At 39.4% G+C, this 15,884-nt stretch overlaps 1 protein-coding gene across 6 annotated transcripts in view; it reads right to left on the bottom strand.

Annotated features, from left to right (window-relative positions):
- The window catches only part of PARD3B (par-3 family cell polarity regulator beta), a 433,796-nt gene that overhangs the window by 134,643 nt on the left and 283,269 nt on the right, over positions 1-15,884 (bottom strand). For all 6 annotated transcript variants that reach the window (XM_069781654.1, XM_069781655.1, XM_069781656.1 and 3 more), the window contains 2 exons: positions 11,864-12,070; positions 10,642-10,873 (listed from right to left, as the gene is read on the bottom strand). In XM_069781654.1, coding sequence (XP_069637755.1) covers positions 10,642-10,873; positions 11,864-12,070 — 439 coding nt within the window. The remainder of the gene's footprint in view (positions 1-10,641; positions 10,874-11,863; positions 12,071-15,884) is intronic.

Below are 15,884 nucleotides of genomic sequence, written 5' to 3'. Positions count from 1 at the left end.
CAGATTTCCACATTAGAGGATAAAAGCTAAACAAAAAGATGACAGAGGTAGAATGAACAGTGCCCGACTCATTGACTCATTACTCACTAGGGTTCTTTGGCTAGAAAGAAAATAGCAGACAACAGTGGTAGCCTTCTGTCACCAGAAAATAGCTTTCCAATTCTATTTACACATTATTACCAGCCAAGCTGATAATCTGGGGTTAGTGTGAGGCCAGGTATTTGCTACTTTCGAATAAGGGACAATGAATGGCACAGGCATACAGCTCATTACTTCAGACCTAATACTGAAGTTAAATGCTAAAGAACTATAGCAGACCCTTAGTGGCCTGTGTATCTTGTACTATATATACACACAGAGACAGTTTTTTGCCTTTTGACTCAACCTTTAAGACTTGAATTTTTATTTTTTTTTTAATTCCTAAACCAGTGGTGACACATATCTCTCAGAGTTTATGTAATATATACACACACAGAAAGGGTGATAGTTTTTTTCATGTAAGCATTCGGCTAACACTTTATATTTGCCCAGGTTCCTTTTTAGTCATTCTTTACTGTTTCTTCTCAACAATAAAAAAATGAAATAGGACAGAAGTGGGAAGTTGCAAGAACAGAAAGGGAGAAAGGGAGAAGATATCTTCATCTTCACCACTAAGAACTATTCAAAGACTTCTAAAGAGTAAGATCAAATTCTCTCAAATGCCCATGGTCCAAGCCAAGACCCTAGAGACGTCATTTCCACTGAATGAAGGAAGCAAGCATGTAAATAAAATTGAATGTAAATATTTCTGAGGGGAGCACTCAATAGCATAATTAACTTCTACAGTAAACGCCATGCAGTATCATGACCACTGAGAAATCAGAGCAGCTGCTCCTCACAACAAGGTTACGGAGTAGAAGCAACACACACAGAGGGCAGAGCCCAAACTAATCAACTCTGCTAGGCTTATATCAAGGCTCTGCATAAGCTGGGTGACAGCTAGGACAAGAGAGAGCCCAGGGCTCAGAGCGGGGTTGAGAGAAGGAGAAAGTAACAAGGGCAGAGAAACCTGGTGACAAACAAGCATTGTCAGAGGATGGAGGGCTGGAAGTGATAAGAGGATGGAGTTAACTCCAGTTAACTCCTGAAGTTAACAGCTGAATGAGCAGGAACTGCTGGGTAAGGATCAATCCTGCACCTTTTCATTCACATCTTAACAGATTCCAAACAAATGAGGAGAGGTGGAGGTGAATGGGACACAGCCAAATGTGGTGCGGAGCAGGAAGCTGTAAAGAGCTTTTCTTACTACTGGTGGACAGAGATAGAAAGTAGGAGCTGGGGTGGAAATGATATAAAGCCGTACTTCATTACTCATTTAGTCCTGCCAACGTTTATACACATCATGGGACTTTTACAGCAGAGGCAAATCTTAGGGAAGTTGAAGGGCTATGTAAAATACTTTCTGCCCAGACATGCTGCAACATGTTGCAGTAGAAAGTGTGCTGCTCAGACAGGCTGCCTGGTAAGTGTTCCGGGCTGCTCAAAGCAGTGCGTTACCACACCGGTCTGTTTAAGGTGGACCAAACTGGGAAGGAGACAAAGTTGAGGCTGTGCTGACAGGGGCAGGCGAGAGTAGCTGGAACAATGACCCAGCAGTGTGATCCACAAGACAGACTGACATAATCTGGAAGCAAGAGAAGTCCAAGCAGAAAGGGAAGAAAATTCTTTTGCGTGGTCGGGTCTTCAGTGTGTTGTGCAAGAATTGAGCAAATTTTAGACACTGCTCCACTGACTGGGTTTAAGGTTCACTGAAAGATGACATCCCATGTAGGGGCTTTTGTAAAAGGTGGAAGGTGCTGCTAGTTTCCGTGATGACAGGGTACGGACATAAAGAGGAACAATCTGCAGAGAAAAAATGAGTTTGCCCGTGTTAAATTTGAAATGACAAATCAATTTTTTCTAGCAAGAAGGCATAAAATCAGGGTAAAAGATAGAAGGTCAACTATAATTCTGAGGCATAATATTCCAAACTGCATTTCTGAAGGCAAGAGTATCTGTAGCTAGGGAGGTAGTACAGAGAGGAGAAGGAAACCCCAGCTTGGCACCTCACGCACTAGCAGTAGCAAGAAGGTGTAAGGGTGAGCAACCCAGTATCTGTCAAACAGTTTTCAATAACAGTGCAACAGCAGAAGGTTGAGCTTGCAAACTAGGCTAGGCTTCCTTCGTATTTTCTTCCTAAGTTTGATAAAAATGCATGGGAAGGTAATAATGAAACAAGGATACAAAGAGAATGAGAGATGCTATGTGGGAATAAGTGGGCAACAGGAGATTAACAAATGAGAAAAAATTGTAATTACTGGAAAAAAGTAAAAGGAAAGACAGTAAGAAGTCCTCAGACAGAGAAGGAAGAATCCTAGAGATTAGAGGAAAATCAGTTTGAGAAAAATCACACAAAAGCTTACTACTTTTTCATTTTCATAAAAATAAAACTATTGGCCTACTATACTTTTACAGGACTAGCCAGACTAGTTTTTAAATGTATTTATTTTTTAAGAGATTTATCTGAGTAATGATCACACGAACCTGGGAAATGCTGTTATTTTTAATTTTTATAAGCACTCAGGATAACTTTTGTATAAGGACAACTGTGGGTCAGAGCAGCTAAGTGAGTTAGCCAGTGCCACCCAAGAAATCAGTAGCAGAGCTGGCACTTGAAACAAAGCCTCTCTTAGACTATTTTCCTACCTCCTAAACCATCTCTTGCCCATTTTCTTTCAAAAATCCTGTGTGGAAAAAAAAGAGGGAAGAAAGAAACAGAGTGGTTCAAAGGGGTCAGTTTTTTCCGAAGCTAGCATACTTCATATGCTCTGAAATTGTGACTACCCCAAAAGGAGCTTTGTTCCTTTTATATGTCAGCAAAACAAAAGGTCAGCCTATTGAAATATTGGTCAGGTCTGACTTTCTTCTATTAATAACAAGTAGAGACACATTTTTTAAAGTAATAGTTAAATAAATGGCTACATGTCTGCAATCATTTCAACTTAAAATGTCAACTGGATTTGAGATGCCATGTGCATTTAATCAATGACTCTGCATTATAATATAAATATTACTCTGGTTTGACTGCTTTGTCTGGCATAAATCATAATTCAGTGAGATGAGTACATTTCATTTTCTCTACAGATGGCTGTTAATGGCAATACCTATTAAACTGGCACCTGCCAGCACTTCGTAGTTAAGGAATCTGTCAGGAGCCCCCTTCTGTATAATTTCCCTGTTAATTGTTCGTCTCTCCCCCTACCCCCCCCATTTACCAAGTTCATGTTACAAGAACTACTGAAAAAGAAAATCAGCAAAACTGCTGGGTTTTTTTGTCTCAAGGTAGAACTCATACTCCGCACTGTGTTCCTGAGTAAAATATTTATTTATTGGTTACAATGCAGCTCAGGAAGCCTTAATTCAAACTCTTGTGGGCATGACTTTAAAACCTCAAGGATCATTGACCATAATGCATCCATACTACATACAGAAATACCCAACGTAGCATAAGTTGTATGGAAAACCTGGAATTCAAGTTTTATCCTCAGATAAGAGATGGATTTCAGAACAAGTAACAGCCAACTACAGTGAATGAAGGATATACACACTGCCACAGTGTTCAGTATTCATCAAGACTACACTTTGCTTTCCAGGACTTTTTTTTGCAGAAGGCAGTTCTTGGGAGAGAAGAGACAGACGCTTAGAAGAAATAATGACGAGACTCCAGAAAAGACCTGGAGTTTACTTTTATTTTAGCAGATGTGGCATGCACAGAGGTCAGTATCAAATAGGCAAGTAGATATTTAAGTAGACGTGTCACAGAATTTAGTGCACAAAGTTAATCCTTATAAACAAAGCACACTGCTTTTTTTTTTCTTAGTAATGTCTTGAATAATGATACTTCGACTTGAAGTGAACATGCAACTATTTCACAAAAAGCATGCTCCTTGCAAACAGTTTGTAATTTCCAGTCCTTTTAAATAGTCAGAGGGAACTTTCTGCTCTGATCTGTTAAGTAAATATAAATCTTGTTATCCAAGTTCAGTAATGAGAGTAAGGGGTCTATTCTTCTTCACTGCACTTGCATACATTTAACGTTAATGAGATTTATGCATGCATATTAAGAGGAGAACAGATGCTTAATTAAACAAATAAGCCTGTAGTAGGCAGTCCACATGATCGTTTTTAGTACAACCCCCCCTTATTGTCTCTGTTTTAGTCTATGAATGCAGCCAAGGAGGAATCAATACAGTGGAGTAAAAGAAAAAGTGATACATGTAAATCAAAGTGTTTGTCTTTTTTTAGTTTAAAATACTTGACAGACTCTAGATACATTAAATTGATTAAGTAACCCCTCTCTCTCATACTCTGGTACTCTTTAAAGGAAACAGGAGTTTTATTTACTAATTTACCTATTTGAAAAGTAAGAATTTTATTAGGCAAAGGGAAATCAAGACCTCTTAACTCATCTGTCTCATTAACTGATGCTGTCTGTCAGATACACAGGCATGATCCATCTCAGATCATTTTGCTATTGAGGACAAAAAATTCTAAAATAACTTTAGCCTAATTAAATTATAATTTAATCTAGTCTTGTTTTTATTTAATCTATCCACATCCATACTGATTTCCAGGATCATATGTACATACATTTAAATATATTAAAAAGTTATATACACTGTCTCTCTCCAGCAAATCACATCTTTATCATTTGCTCTTTCTTCATTATATTGCTTACTTTTCTTCTACAACACTCAACTTCCCAGGGCAACACAGAGCAGAAAAAAAAAATCTCCAGAAGCTATCGTGGTGCTATACTTAATGGAAGTCAATATCTGTATATTATGTTATCTGCTCTGCAATACTATTACAGGCTCAACAGTGCTGGTTGTAAAAAGTATCATTCTGAGCACAAGGCCTACAATAGTAATAATGAAAAAAGGGTAATTTCTGTCTTCCAACTAGAATGAAAAATTAAAATCACTAAGGCACTTAGCTCAAAGGAAAATTGGCAAATTAAGGGGACAAAAAATAAAATATTCATGGCTCATATTGCGAAATGAAAGGTAAATAATTTAAGATGAACTATTATGTGGGAAAGTGCACTCTTTCTGAAGAAGAAAAAGCAAATGTAACTAATATGCACATATATATTTCTGCTTCCTGGGCTTGCAGTTACATGTATACATGCACCAATATGCAAGTCATGGTCGATGTGCAGTATTTGTGAGGGATAGACATTTTCTCACTTATACTAATTTTGAAAATATCTGCTAGTGAACTAGTAAAGTCAAGTTGAGAAGAGTTGCTTTATAGGAAGATGGCTGGTTGTTTTTTTTTCCTGAATCCAGCCTAGAAATAAAGACTGAATGAGAGGGTGTTCTCCCACTGCACTCCAGTTCGGCAAAACTCTTTACTCTGAGTCACCAATTACATACTTGGTCTTAGATTTTTATACCACAAAAAGTTATGACTTCAGCCTACTGGTCTTTGCCTGGGGGAGCTACCTATTAAAATGCCATTGGTGTGGCTGCAGTCCATTAGCTAACTTACCTTCACACCCATAAAGCTGAAAGAGCTGCCCAGAATTTTTACAATTACTAGGTAGTGAGAGACCCATAGACTGATGTTTATTATACACCAGGACTGTAACTGCTATGGGATTAGGATACAGAGCAGCACCACACAGCAGAGGTCACATTTCCCTGGTGATTTAAAGGTTTAGTCTTGCTCCAGCTTAATTTAGAAACCAACAAAGTCTACCTGTGTTAGAAAAGAATATTTTTATATTATTTCAAAGCATGGCAATTAAATAACTATAGACCACAAATTTAAAATCTAGAGTTGATTGCCTAGCAAACTGAGGAATAGTTTTGTTTGGTTGTTTTTTTTTTTTTTTTTAACCTCTTGGTTAGATGAGCTTTGCATTCCCAGTGCTAAGCGATAATGCGTTTTGCATTAGTGCCTAGCATCAGTGATTTCTAACACCCTGCACCAACAGGTTAATTATCCCTTCCACACAGCCTACAGAGCCACCTCACCAGGCTTTTGACAATTCTAAACCAATGACACTACACACTACCTTTATTCAAAGGCACAAATATGCTGCTTCACTATAGTGTTCCTCATGAAAACACAAAACACCTTCAAAAAGAAGTACAGGGAAGGTCATTTGAGGTCCAGCAGTTTCCTCAAGACTCGCCCTGCCCTAAAAGAATGTCAGCGCAATGTAAGAAAAGGGATGAACCATGAATTGAATGTGGCATTGTATAATAAGTATTATTTCTGTTCCAAAAGAGTTTCAGCATAGATGCTAGACACTGACTTTTTCCTGAGACTGCAGTATACATTTAGTGACAGCTCCAATAATGAAAGTATTTAATATAGCTGTTTTCCTGATACACAATATCAATCTACTTTGCTGTCTGTTGTCTAGTGGTAGGTTATTTAGTGAGCTATGATGGTGCCACATGCCAGAAAACATCAAAAAGTAAAATACAATGCTCCTTAGCCGATGTTACATACAAACAGGGTCAACTTCTGTTGTTCTTTGGACAGCACATATACACATCCAGTACTAAGGCAGGCAGTATATGCATCAGAACCAACCAAACAAGAAAACAAAACACTGTGCAGTCTGTACCACAGTAAAATGGTCCTTTAGATTATAGAGACTTAACTAATGAGTAATAACCAGTGTCATCTGCATTACAAATCTCCAGTATATTAACCTACTTTGCTCCAAGTGCCACAGTCATTAAAATGCTGCAGCCAAGAGTTCCAGTTAATACTGGGTAAAACAACAGGACTTTTAAAAACAATTATTACAAAAATAAAAGCATGATTTCTTGATGGTCTCCCTAAATCACAGTCACCTAAATAAAACTTCAATCCAGGAAAAGCTTAGCAGGAAAGCAATCATTCTTTTTTTGTATGTGTAAAAAAAGACCAGGAACTACAAGTAAATAGCAGCTGAGCAACAGATGAGGCACTAAGTGAAATCTGTTAGCAACTGCTAACAGCTTTGCTATTTTCTGTTGTTAAATTAAAAAAAAAAAAGCAAAAAACCAATGCAGTAGTAATTCCAATATGTTCAAAAATCTCAGATGCAAAAGACTAAAGCTCAATGCTTCTTGTACTACAGATAAATACTTGCATTTGGTTTTAATATCTTGAAAAGCTTTGTTATTGATTATAAGGCAGAAATAAGCCATTTCACATGGACATACTATCAAGATAAAACTTGTCATAGCTGTATATGTGACCCAGCAAGTATAGCCCAAAAATCCCACTGTAGACAAGCGCGACTTTTCCAGCAGCTGCTTTAGCCTCAAATTCTACTTTTCTCTGTCCTTTACATCTGACCCTTAGTCATTTGCCAGAAAGTGCATGTCTTGATTAGCACTGAGCTTTCTGGCAAGATCTCAGAAATATTTTCATTGTCCTTCTGGTCCTGGAGCTTTCACCACAGATGATCATTTCCTACTTATCTCAACCAAATCTTGACATGGGTTCAGCAAGTCTGTTGCCTGTTTGGATGCACCTACACAGCACAGCAGAACTATGCAGGCACAGCTGAAATAGCTCTGAACAAAGCAGGCCACAAATTACAAACAGTGTGAACGTATCAGTGTGGGGTGCCAGCTCTCAGTAGGATCACTTAGTTACATGGCTGCAGTCGCTGGACTAGTTTAAAAAATTAATGGCATCACCCAGTCCCAGGCAGATATATCCTCTTCCCACTCCTGCCAGTTGCTTGCTTAACTTATTTTCTCTCCTGTCAGTCTCCAGGGGCTCTGTTCCATGTTCTTCATTTTGGTGGTCTCCCACATGGGGGATCACAGTACAAACACCATCATAACTACAAAGACACACTACAGATTTCCTTCTCCATCCAGCTTTCTGCTCCCTTATGGTGTTTACATTTCTAATGACTCCTATGGCAGGTTCCCCTTCCATTTTAAACTCAGCATGTAAAAAACTGAGCTCATCTCTATTTCTAAATACTTCTCTCTACTTCTTTTTCTTAAGCTACCAAGAATTAGTAGTCACCTTGCCTCCTGCAGAATCTCACAACTTCGTCATCTTCAGCTTCTCTCCTTCCTCCCACAGATGTTCTACCAATACAACATGCCAGTTTCATTTCCACAATGCCACAAAAAATCTGGCTGTTTCTTTCTACCCGTGCTGCTAAAATACTTGATCATTCAACTCCTTTTACTGCAGCCTCCTCCTCCCTAGCCCCTCCTGATACTCACTCCTCACTCTTCACATCAGTGCAAAACTCCAGTTTGCAAAATACCTACTGAATCTAGTATTTAGTCAGTATTTGACCCTGTATAAATTCCCCCATTAGTTTCCTATTATTTCTTTTAAAAACATTCAGATTAATTGTTTTTGTTTTTCACATTATTCACAACAGTTTCTCCCTGAAAAAATGCCAACCTGGTTTTGCTCATCTTGAGCAGGACACATGGTCCCCAATCTTTTGTAAACTCACACTGTTTGCTCTTGTTCAATCTTTACAGGTCATCACCCTTCTTTCACTTTCATCATGGCTGGGATTCCCTAGGACTCTCAACTTCTCAGGAAGGAATTTCTTTTCAGGAAAAATTTTATAAATTCTAGGAAGAATTTATATTATCCTGACAAGGATACAGAACCTCTAAAAAACTCCCAGCTGAACTGTTAGCTCTTACAAGCAACTACTTCTCTGTTCATTATAACCAGTTGCTTCCATCTTTGTGGCTTTGTAGAGATTTTCAATGGTGTGGGATAGGAATTCCCATTCTGTGCTGCCATACAGATAAATAAATATTATTAACAATTACTGTCTGCTGGGAAGACTATCAACCTAAATAAAAAGGAAGCTTATGAAAAGAAGAGATGTGTAAAGCTGGTGTACAACCAAAATGTGAAATATATTCTGAAAAAGGGAATTACTAAAAATGGTAACCTATTGTTCCCAGCTTTGCATATTGATCATTATCAGATTTTTTTGTCAACTACAATCACTTGTTTTGGATTCTGATATCACCCCATGTTCTTTCTGGCTCAGTCATCACACCCCCATAAGTAAGCCTTTGCACTTCAAATCTGCCAGTGATACATGAAACAGAATACTTATGCTTTTGTCAGACCTCTGTATCACTCACCTCCTCTTCCAACAGCCCTATTCATGCCAAAGAGTTAAAAAGAAGAATGAAAATAGACATAAAGCTTAAGATACACAGGAGAGTTGTTGAAGTCACCCTCCTAATTATTCAGTGTTTTGACTACTGTTCCATGTTAAGTCCTATTGCTTTAAACAGTATGAACACAAATGTACATGCAATGCACAGGTGTATGTGCCTCCTCAGCATTCCTAAAGAGCCCCATTTGAATGCAGACTGGTATATACACGCACCTTCATCTTATGAACACTAACAACTGCTGAAATCATGCAAATTTGGCACATAAGCATTTCTGTATATTTTTGACAGTATCTCTACAGTGTTCAAAGCTGATAGGGCAATTTTGAGGATTCCTAGTGACGATACATGGAAGAAAGTCAGCTAAAATCTTCCATGTCAATATAACAGAAGCCATTTGACTCCAGAGGACGTATCAACAGAAAGCTGCAATGTGAGTTCATATATCACTGTCCTAATGAATATGATTGTAAGTGAATGATCTTGCAGCTGAATTTCTTAGATTACTAGTTAAATGTATCTTTGCCTAAGCAATGATTGTGGCTTTTGTATGTATCTGGCTTGTCTACAACACAGCATTCTAAGAAACACCAATAGCCTCCTAAAGCTAACATTAAGTGTTCAGTGCCACAAGTAACTGCATGTTCATACAGTCTCATCTCCTCCAGGCGAGCATTAAATTTCATTCACATACCCTATATTAATTGCAAAGATCTACTTAAATGGAAACACTTTGATCCTCAGTGCGGTAAACAGGTACCAGAAGCAGGGCTGATAGCAACCAGAGTGCCTACAGCACCAAAGGCTCCCACAATAGCAAGGAAATGGCCTGAAGAACTTTGTCTATTCTCTGATGATTCCAGAGATGCAAAACCAACCAATAGCCACAGAAGAAATCCAAACATTTGCATGCTGCGCAGGAAGGATGGTGAACTTTTGTCCACTGCAGGCAATGGCTGAAGCTGAGAAGCAAAGATTTTATCATAGCTAGTGGTTTTCAGCAACTGCAAATGTTACTAGACTGTTTACAGTAACACTAGCAATCCTGCTCTCCCCAAAGCTTGTGAAGGAAGCAGATAAGCAAGAGAAGAGAAGGCAAAGGTCTGAGCGTGGGAGCTGGTCATGTATTACTCAGAAATATTCCCCACAAAGCCTCCCCCACTGACACACGCTTGTTTTTAGCCTGAAACCTTGAATCTTTTCTGACATATGGGAATGAATTTCAAAGGCACAAAAAGACATTTTGTCTGCCAAATGTCTTCTGCCTCAGCTACAAGTTTGGTATAAAAGTATAAACTGCTTTCTTTTTAAATAACATAAACATTATTTTGAGTCCAAGTGAAATAATTTTTCTACTACTTTATGAGAGTGTCAGTTGTTTCCTATGTTATAATGAGAATGGGTGGCTGTTCTGCTTTGTAAAATGCTGTACCTCAACATGACACCAAAGCCTTTCTTCTTTTTCTTTTCTGGATCTTCATTTTCTTCCTTCCTTTTCTTCTCTTTGATTTTAGATTTGCCCTTTTCCTTTTTCTTCTCTTTTTCTCTACTTTTTTTGTCTTTTTTTGCTTTGGTTTCTGCATCTTCTATTTCAGGGTTCTCTGGAGGGGCTTCCATGTTCTGAGCTTCTTGACCAGAGTGAGAGCTCTTATCAGAGAAACCATCTGCACAGTATGAAAAAGAACCAGTGAGGATGGCTAAGGGCCACCAAAATGCAAACACACGAAATACAGCATGAGTGTCTACAAAGCACTCAAATGACTCACAACACTTAACTCATTTAATTGAATAATTTAAAAAGCAGACTAAACATATCTAGTGAATTCAAGCAGATTTCTATTGTAAATTAAATACTGAGTTACTTTAGTGACTTGTTTTCTAGTTATTATTCCTGATACAAAAATCCTGACATGGTAAAACACTATTCTGTTTGAAATCTAGCTTGTTAACCTCCATCAGCTCGAGAAAACCGACATGCTGGGATGCAAACACTGAGAGGTTACTTCAACAAGAGATTCTGGCAACTGACGTAGCCAACCTACGTAACAAAATGATTTCATTCACTCCCTGGAATCTTTCTATTTTAATGGCTCAACAAGAAATAGATAAACCGTTCTATCTGGTTGAAGAGCTGTGTTGTTTCTATTTGGGGGGCTCAGGATCCCGGCACAGTTTTATGCTTCACGCTGAAGACGACATATTTCCAGACTGGGGTCTATAAACCCATGGTGACAGAATGAGCAGCAGGGTGCTATCAATACACTCTGCCTTGTCTATAACAGGAAACAAACTTCCTGGTTGGAGAAGGGGGAATTGTAGACAGCTCTGTAAAACAAGCAAGATAATTTCTAATGTAATCTGAAGAAGGCAGCTGCTTCTTGAAGTTGAAAAATATAATTATTTAAGGATTGAGTTCTAAATCCTCCAAACCCACCCCTGCCCCAAAGGAGATCAGTGAAAGACTTTACACTAAACCCAGTCAAGGTTGGATGGGGTACTGCAAAGACAGCTCTATTCAGTGGAAGACATAAGCAGCTTTTAAAATGTGATCAACTTCAATTGGACTAAATCACTTGCTTATGTACTTTATTGAGCTGGCCCTCAGCAGTGCTAAGTGAAGGTGGCTCCCTCAATATGTGCCATTAGCAACATACCCTCTTCTCCATCTTCAGGTCCATCGTAAGACTTGTCAATAGCAGCTCGGAAACTCTCATTACACCCCCGACCACGGACCACGTGAGGCCTGGGTCTGTGAAAAGGGAGTTCGTTCTTCCTAACTTCAGCCACAGCAGTCTGAAGACTCTCAAGAGAACTGGACTTCTTCAATCCCAGTGTAGGACCGAAATCTTTGCCAGATGAATCTGGAAAACAAATAGTTAAGTTTTTGTACCTAAAACCACACAGAGACAAGAATCTAGTCAGCCAGATACATTTAATTGTGTACTTTATTACTTGGGGCCTTTGAAATAGTATGCAATCAATGTAATTTGTTCTAAAAATAACATCAAGTTAAACCTAGTTCAGTAGATATCCCCGTTCAGCCTTGGAGGGACTTGCATGTAATTTACAGACCTGAAAACGGTGACGGGCAATAGCTGGCTTGCTCTGTGTCACTTTAAAGCCTGCACCAGTGATAAGGATGGGGTTGCTTCTTCCCCCTTTGACAGCAATGTCCAGCTGGACACTGCTAACAGTCTCAAGGAGAACATTATCCTTAGACTCACAAAACCAAACACTGCTACACAACAAGAGTTTTGGTTTTTAGAATGAGTCAGGTTGTATGAATGGTTGATATTTTCAAATACATTTCTCCTGTGACAAGATATTATTAGTTGTCTCAGTCTTATCCGACCTTTTTCTTCAAGCTGAAGCTGGTGCTATGATATCAACACACAGAGCAGGTTTTTCAAGAAACAAATATTTCCAGCAAAGTACAGCTTAACATAAATGATGTTGCCTCCTTGCTTATGTGCATTAGAAAGCACTTCATACAAAAAAAAGCAAATACCTTCCCATGTCTCCCAAACCTTTCCTCTCTTTGAATGCTTGACTATCTGACCTTAGAAAGGCTTTATTTTGTGGCAGCATTAGTGTTAATTAGTATTAATATAATGATAGTAGAATAGATAAAGAAAAAAGTTCAACGAATACATGCATACCAATCAATGAAGAAATTCACAGCTTAATTTAAAAGCCTTTGTAGCATCTACTTAGTTTTTATATGGCAGAACAGTAAATGTGACATATAGACACCGCAGAAGAGACTTTGCCTTGCAATATGCCTTCTGTGTTTGAGAACACAAATGCTTTTGTTTTCAACTCCTACGTGATACTAACGCAAGCAACAGGAGAATGTAAGAACAGAAGACCTTCACATACATGTCCATACACTGTCAAGCCTGAGGAGATTCAAGGAACACAGAAAAGACAGGTATGTTAGTACTATATGCTGTGATTTTAGCAATCCTAGAGTGCAGGTATTTCTGAATTAATACAGTGTGATCAGTGAATCTTAAAAGGAAAATAGCTAAGAATTGGCACCAAACAGAGACTCATTGGTAGTGTCTACATGAAGCAATTTACAATTCCATTACCTGCAGACCGCTATGTGGCTGAAAATAAGGTGCCGAGGGGTGTGGAGACAAACAAGTTTAAGGGAAGCCTGGTTGCTCCATCACACAGTGCAACCTTCTTTTGCTCACTGATTGCCATTCTGGAGACTACCATTATTGCCAAATTAGCAAGTGCTAAAACGGAGTTAGAGCAATGACTTGCATACAACATAAAGGTGCTTAAAATCACTAAAATCTTGTGCATTAGTAAAGAGGCACTGTGGTGCCTATCTCAGGCTGAGAAGGGGCAAAAACAAGGGAAGCATAATCACTGTAAAAGGTGGCAAAGTGAAAGCCGCTCTGATTAGCAGAGAAAAAGCTTTCTTGTTCTGCAGTCAGAAAACAGCTCTGACGGGTTGCTTCTGCAGAAGATCCAGGGCACCGCGGTAAAACTGGCAGAGTGTGGCCGGCTGCAGCGGCCCAGGGAAAGCGGAGCTCAGCCAGGCTGGGTCGCAGGCCTAAGCTGAGGGCTGCCCGGGTGGAGGTGGGCGAAGGCATGCCAAGGGCTACGGCTCCCACCTCTGTGGGCGGCGAAGGCATGCCAAGGGCTACGGCTCCCACCTCTGTGGGCAGCTGGCACCCAGTGCACCACCTGCGGAGCGGAGCCTCCCGGGTTTAAAGGCGACTACGGCGCCTTCAAGGAAGCGATGGCCCCAGGCCCACCTCCAGAAGCAGGCAGTGCAGTCCCAGGGAAGGGCCACCACTCTGCGCGGCCACACGCAGACCGCAGGGATCGGCTGGTGCCCATGGCTCGGGCGGTGGGGGTGGGTTTGCCGCCAACGCCGATTTCCAGGCTGCTGCAGCTACCCAACTACCCGAGACAGCTGTGTCAAAGCCAGCGCAAAGGTGTTTATATACACATCCCAGTACAAGCTGTACTACATCAAATTAGTGCCCTAAGCTGCATTACCTGAAAGAAAGTCTCGGGTTAAATGCCAGTTAGACTCTGTCTTAGATAAAGCTAAGGCAATTACTCAGACGGGAAGACCGCTCTTCCCATATGAAGGCCATTCCTAAGAAAATCCAAGCCAACACCTAAGGTTTGGAGTGACACACTCAAATGTCACATGTACCAGAAAGCCAGCTGTCTGCTCAGCCTCGCTGCAGCTTCCCCGGCACACACTGTGATGCTGTTTTTAGGCACCTGGTCACATACTACATAGTTCAGTCAGGATCACCAAGAGAAGGTTCTTTGTCCAATACTGGCCTTAACAATTGCGTGGGAAACTCAGAGTTATTGGCAAAGCATGTTTCTTTCTGTATAAATAGCCTTTATTTTGCTATTTTGTCCTAACATGAAAGTCCCCCTAAGGAATTAATTTTAGTAATAACTAGCAATAACTTCCTGGTTTTTGATATTTTAAAGAGAACACTTACAGTCACTTTCATGTAGTATTTTCAGTTTGACACTAAAAAGAGGAAAAAAGAAACTAAATGGAACGTTCTTTAGCTACCAAGTAAATTCACAACACCACTACCTTGGGAACTGATTTTTTTTTTTTCTAATGCTCTGAAAAGAAATAGAACTGGATTGTGGTCACTTCATTGCCTAACATAAAAAAATAATGTGTTACCTTAAAGGACAGTATAAAATGGCAAAGATTAACTGTATTTCTCCCTCACTGGCAAAGAAAGTTAAATTTCATCTGTGATCGTCCTGTGTTCTAACATTTAAAAGGTGTCCTCATTATTCAAAAACTTACTGAGAGCCTTCAGTCACAGATCAGTATTAAGCCTTTAGTTGCCCCTTTCTAAGGCTGTAATAATTTACACTGAAATTTCACTGGCAATATTGGAAGTTTCTCACTATTACCATCAAAATCCACCCATGAAGAAGCACCTGAACCCAGGTGAAAAATAACTGGATTTTCTTCTTACTGATGACAGTAGTAGCAATGCAACTTCATTAAGAAAGGGAACATTCAGTCAAAAAGTTTACATCCTTGGACATTCTCACCAGGGTTTTCAGTGAGAACTTAATATTTTTGCTATTCAGCTTTTATTCCTTTTTTTCTTTCATTGTAAGGCTACAGGAATCACACATTAGTGCACAACTAAAGACACAGGAGCTGAGGAGCTTCCCTAAGCAGGGAGACCAGCCCCTTCCTTTCACAGCCAGCATCTATTATTGGATGCTTTACAGAGAAATGCACAAGACTCTGTAATGAACAAGAACCAAATCCCAACTAGCTATATTTACCTCTCCTGTCCCCCCCCAGTACCTTTTGCATTTCTGGACTGCTGCAAGCCTGAAAACATGAATTTTTCCTCATGGGAAAAAAAACCCCAAACCCAACAAATAACAAAAAAACCTTCTCACCTTTTACAAGTTATTAACAGGCATTTCTGGGAGTGCATGGTGTGCGTATGTGTGTCCACATCTAGCCCTACCCAGATTTTTAATACAAAAATACAGTTTGGCAATGAGAAATTTCATTGTTCATTGTGTAAAAATGTTTCTTTTTATGGATTTTAAATTCTTGAGCCCTCATTTTACTGCTTCTTGTAGTACAATGATAAAAAGTCAACTGAAGCATACACTTTGGTTTTTTTTTATATAAAT

This window comes from Haliaeetus albicilla, chromosome 4, assembly GCF_947461875.1.
Source record: "Haliaeetus albicilla chromosome 4, bHalAlb1.1, whole genome shotgun sequence".
Taxonomy (NCBI): Eukaryota; Metazoa; Chordata; class Aves; order Accipitriformes; family Accipitridae; genus Haliaeetus; species Haliaeetus albicilla.
This window is presented reverse-complemented; position numbering and strand designations above follow the sequence as displayed.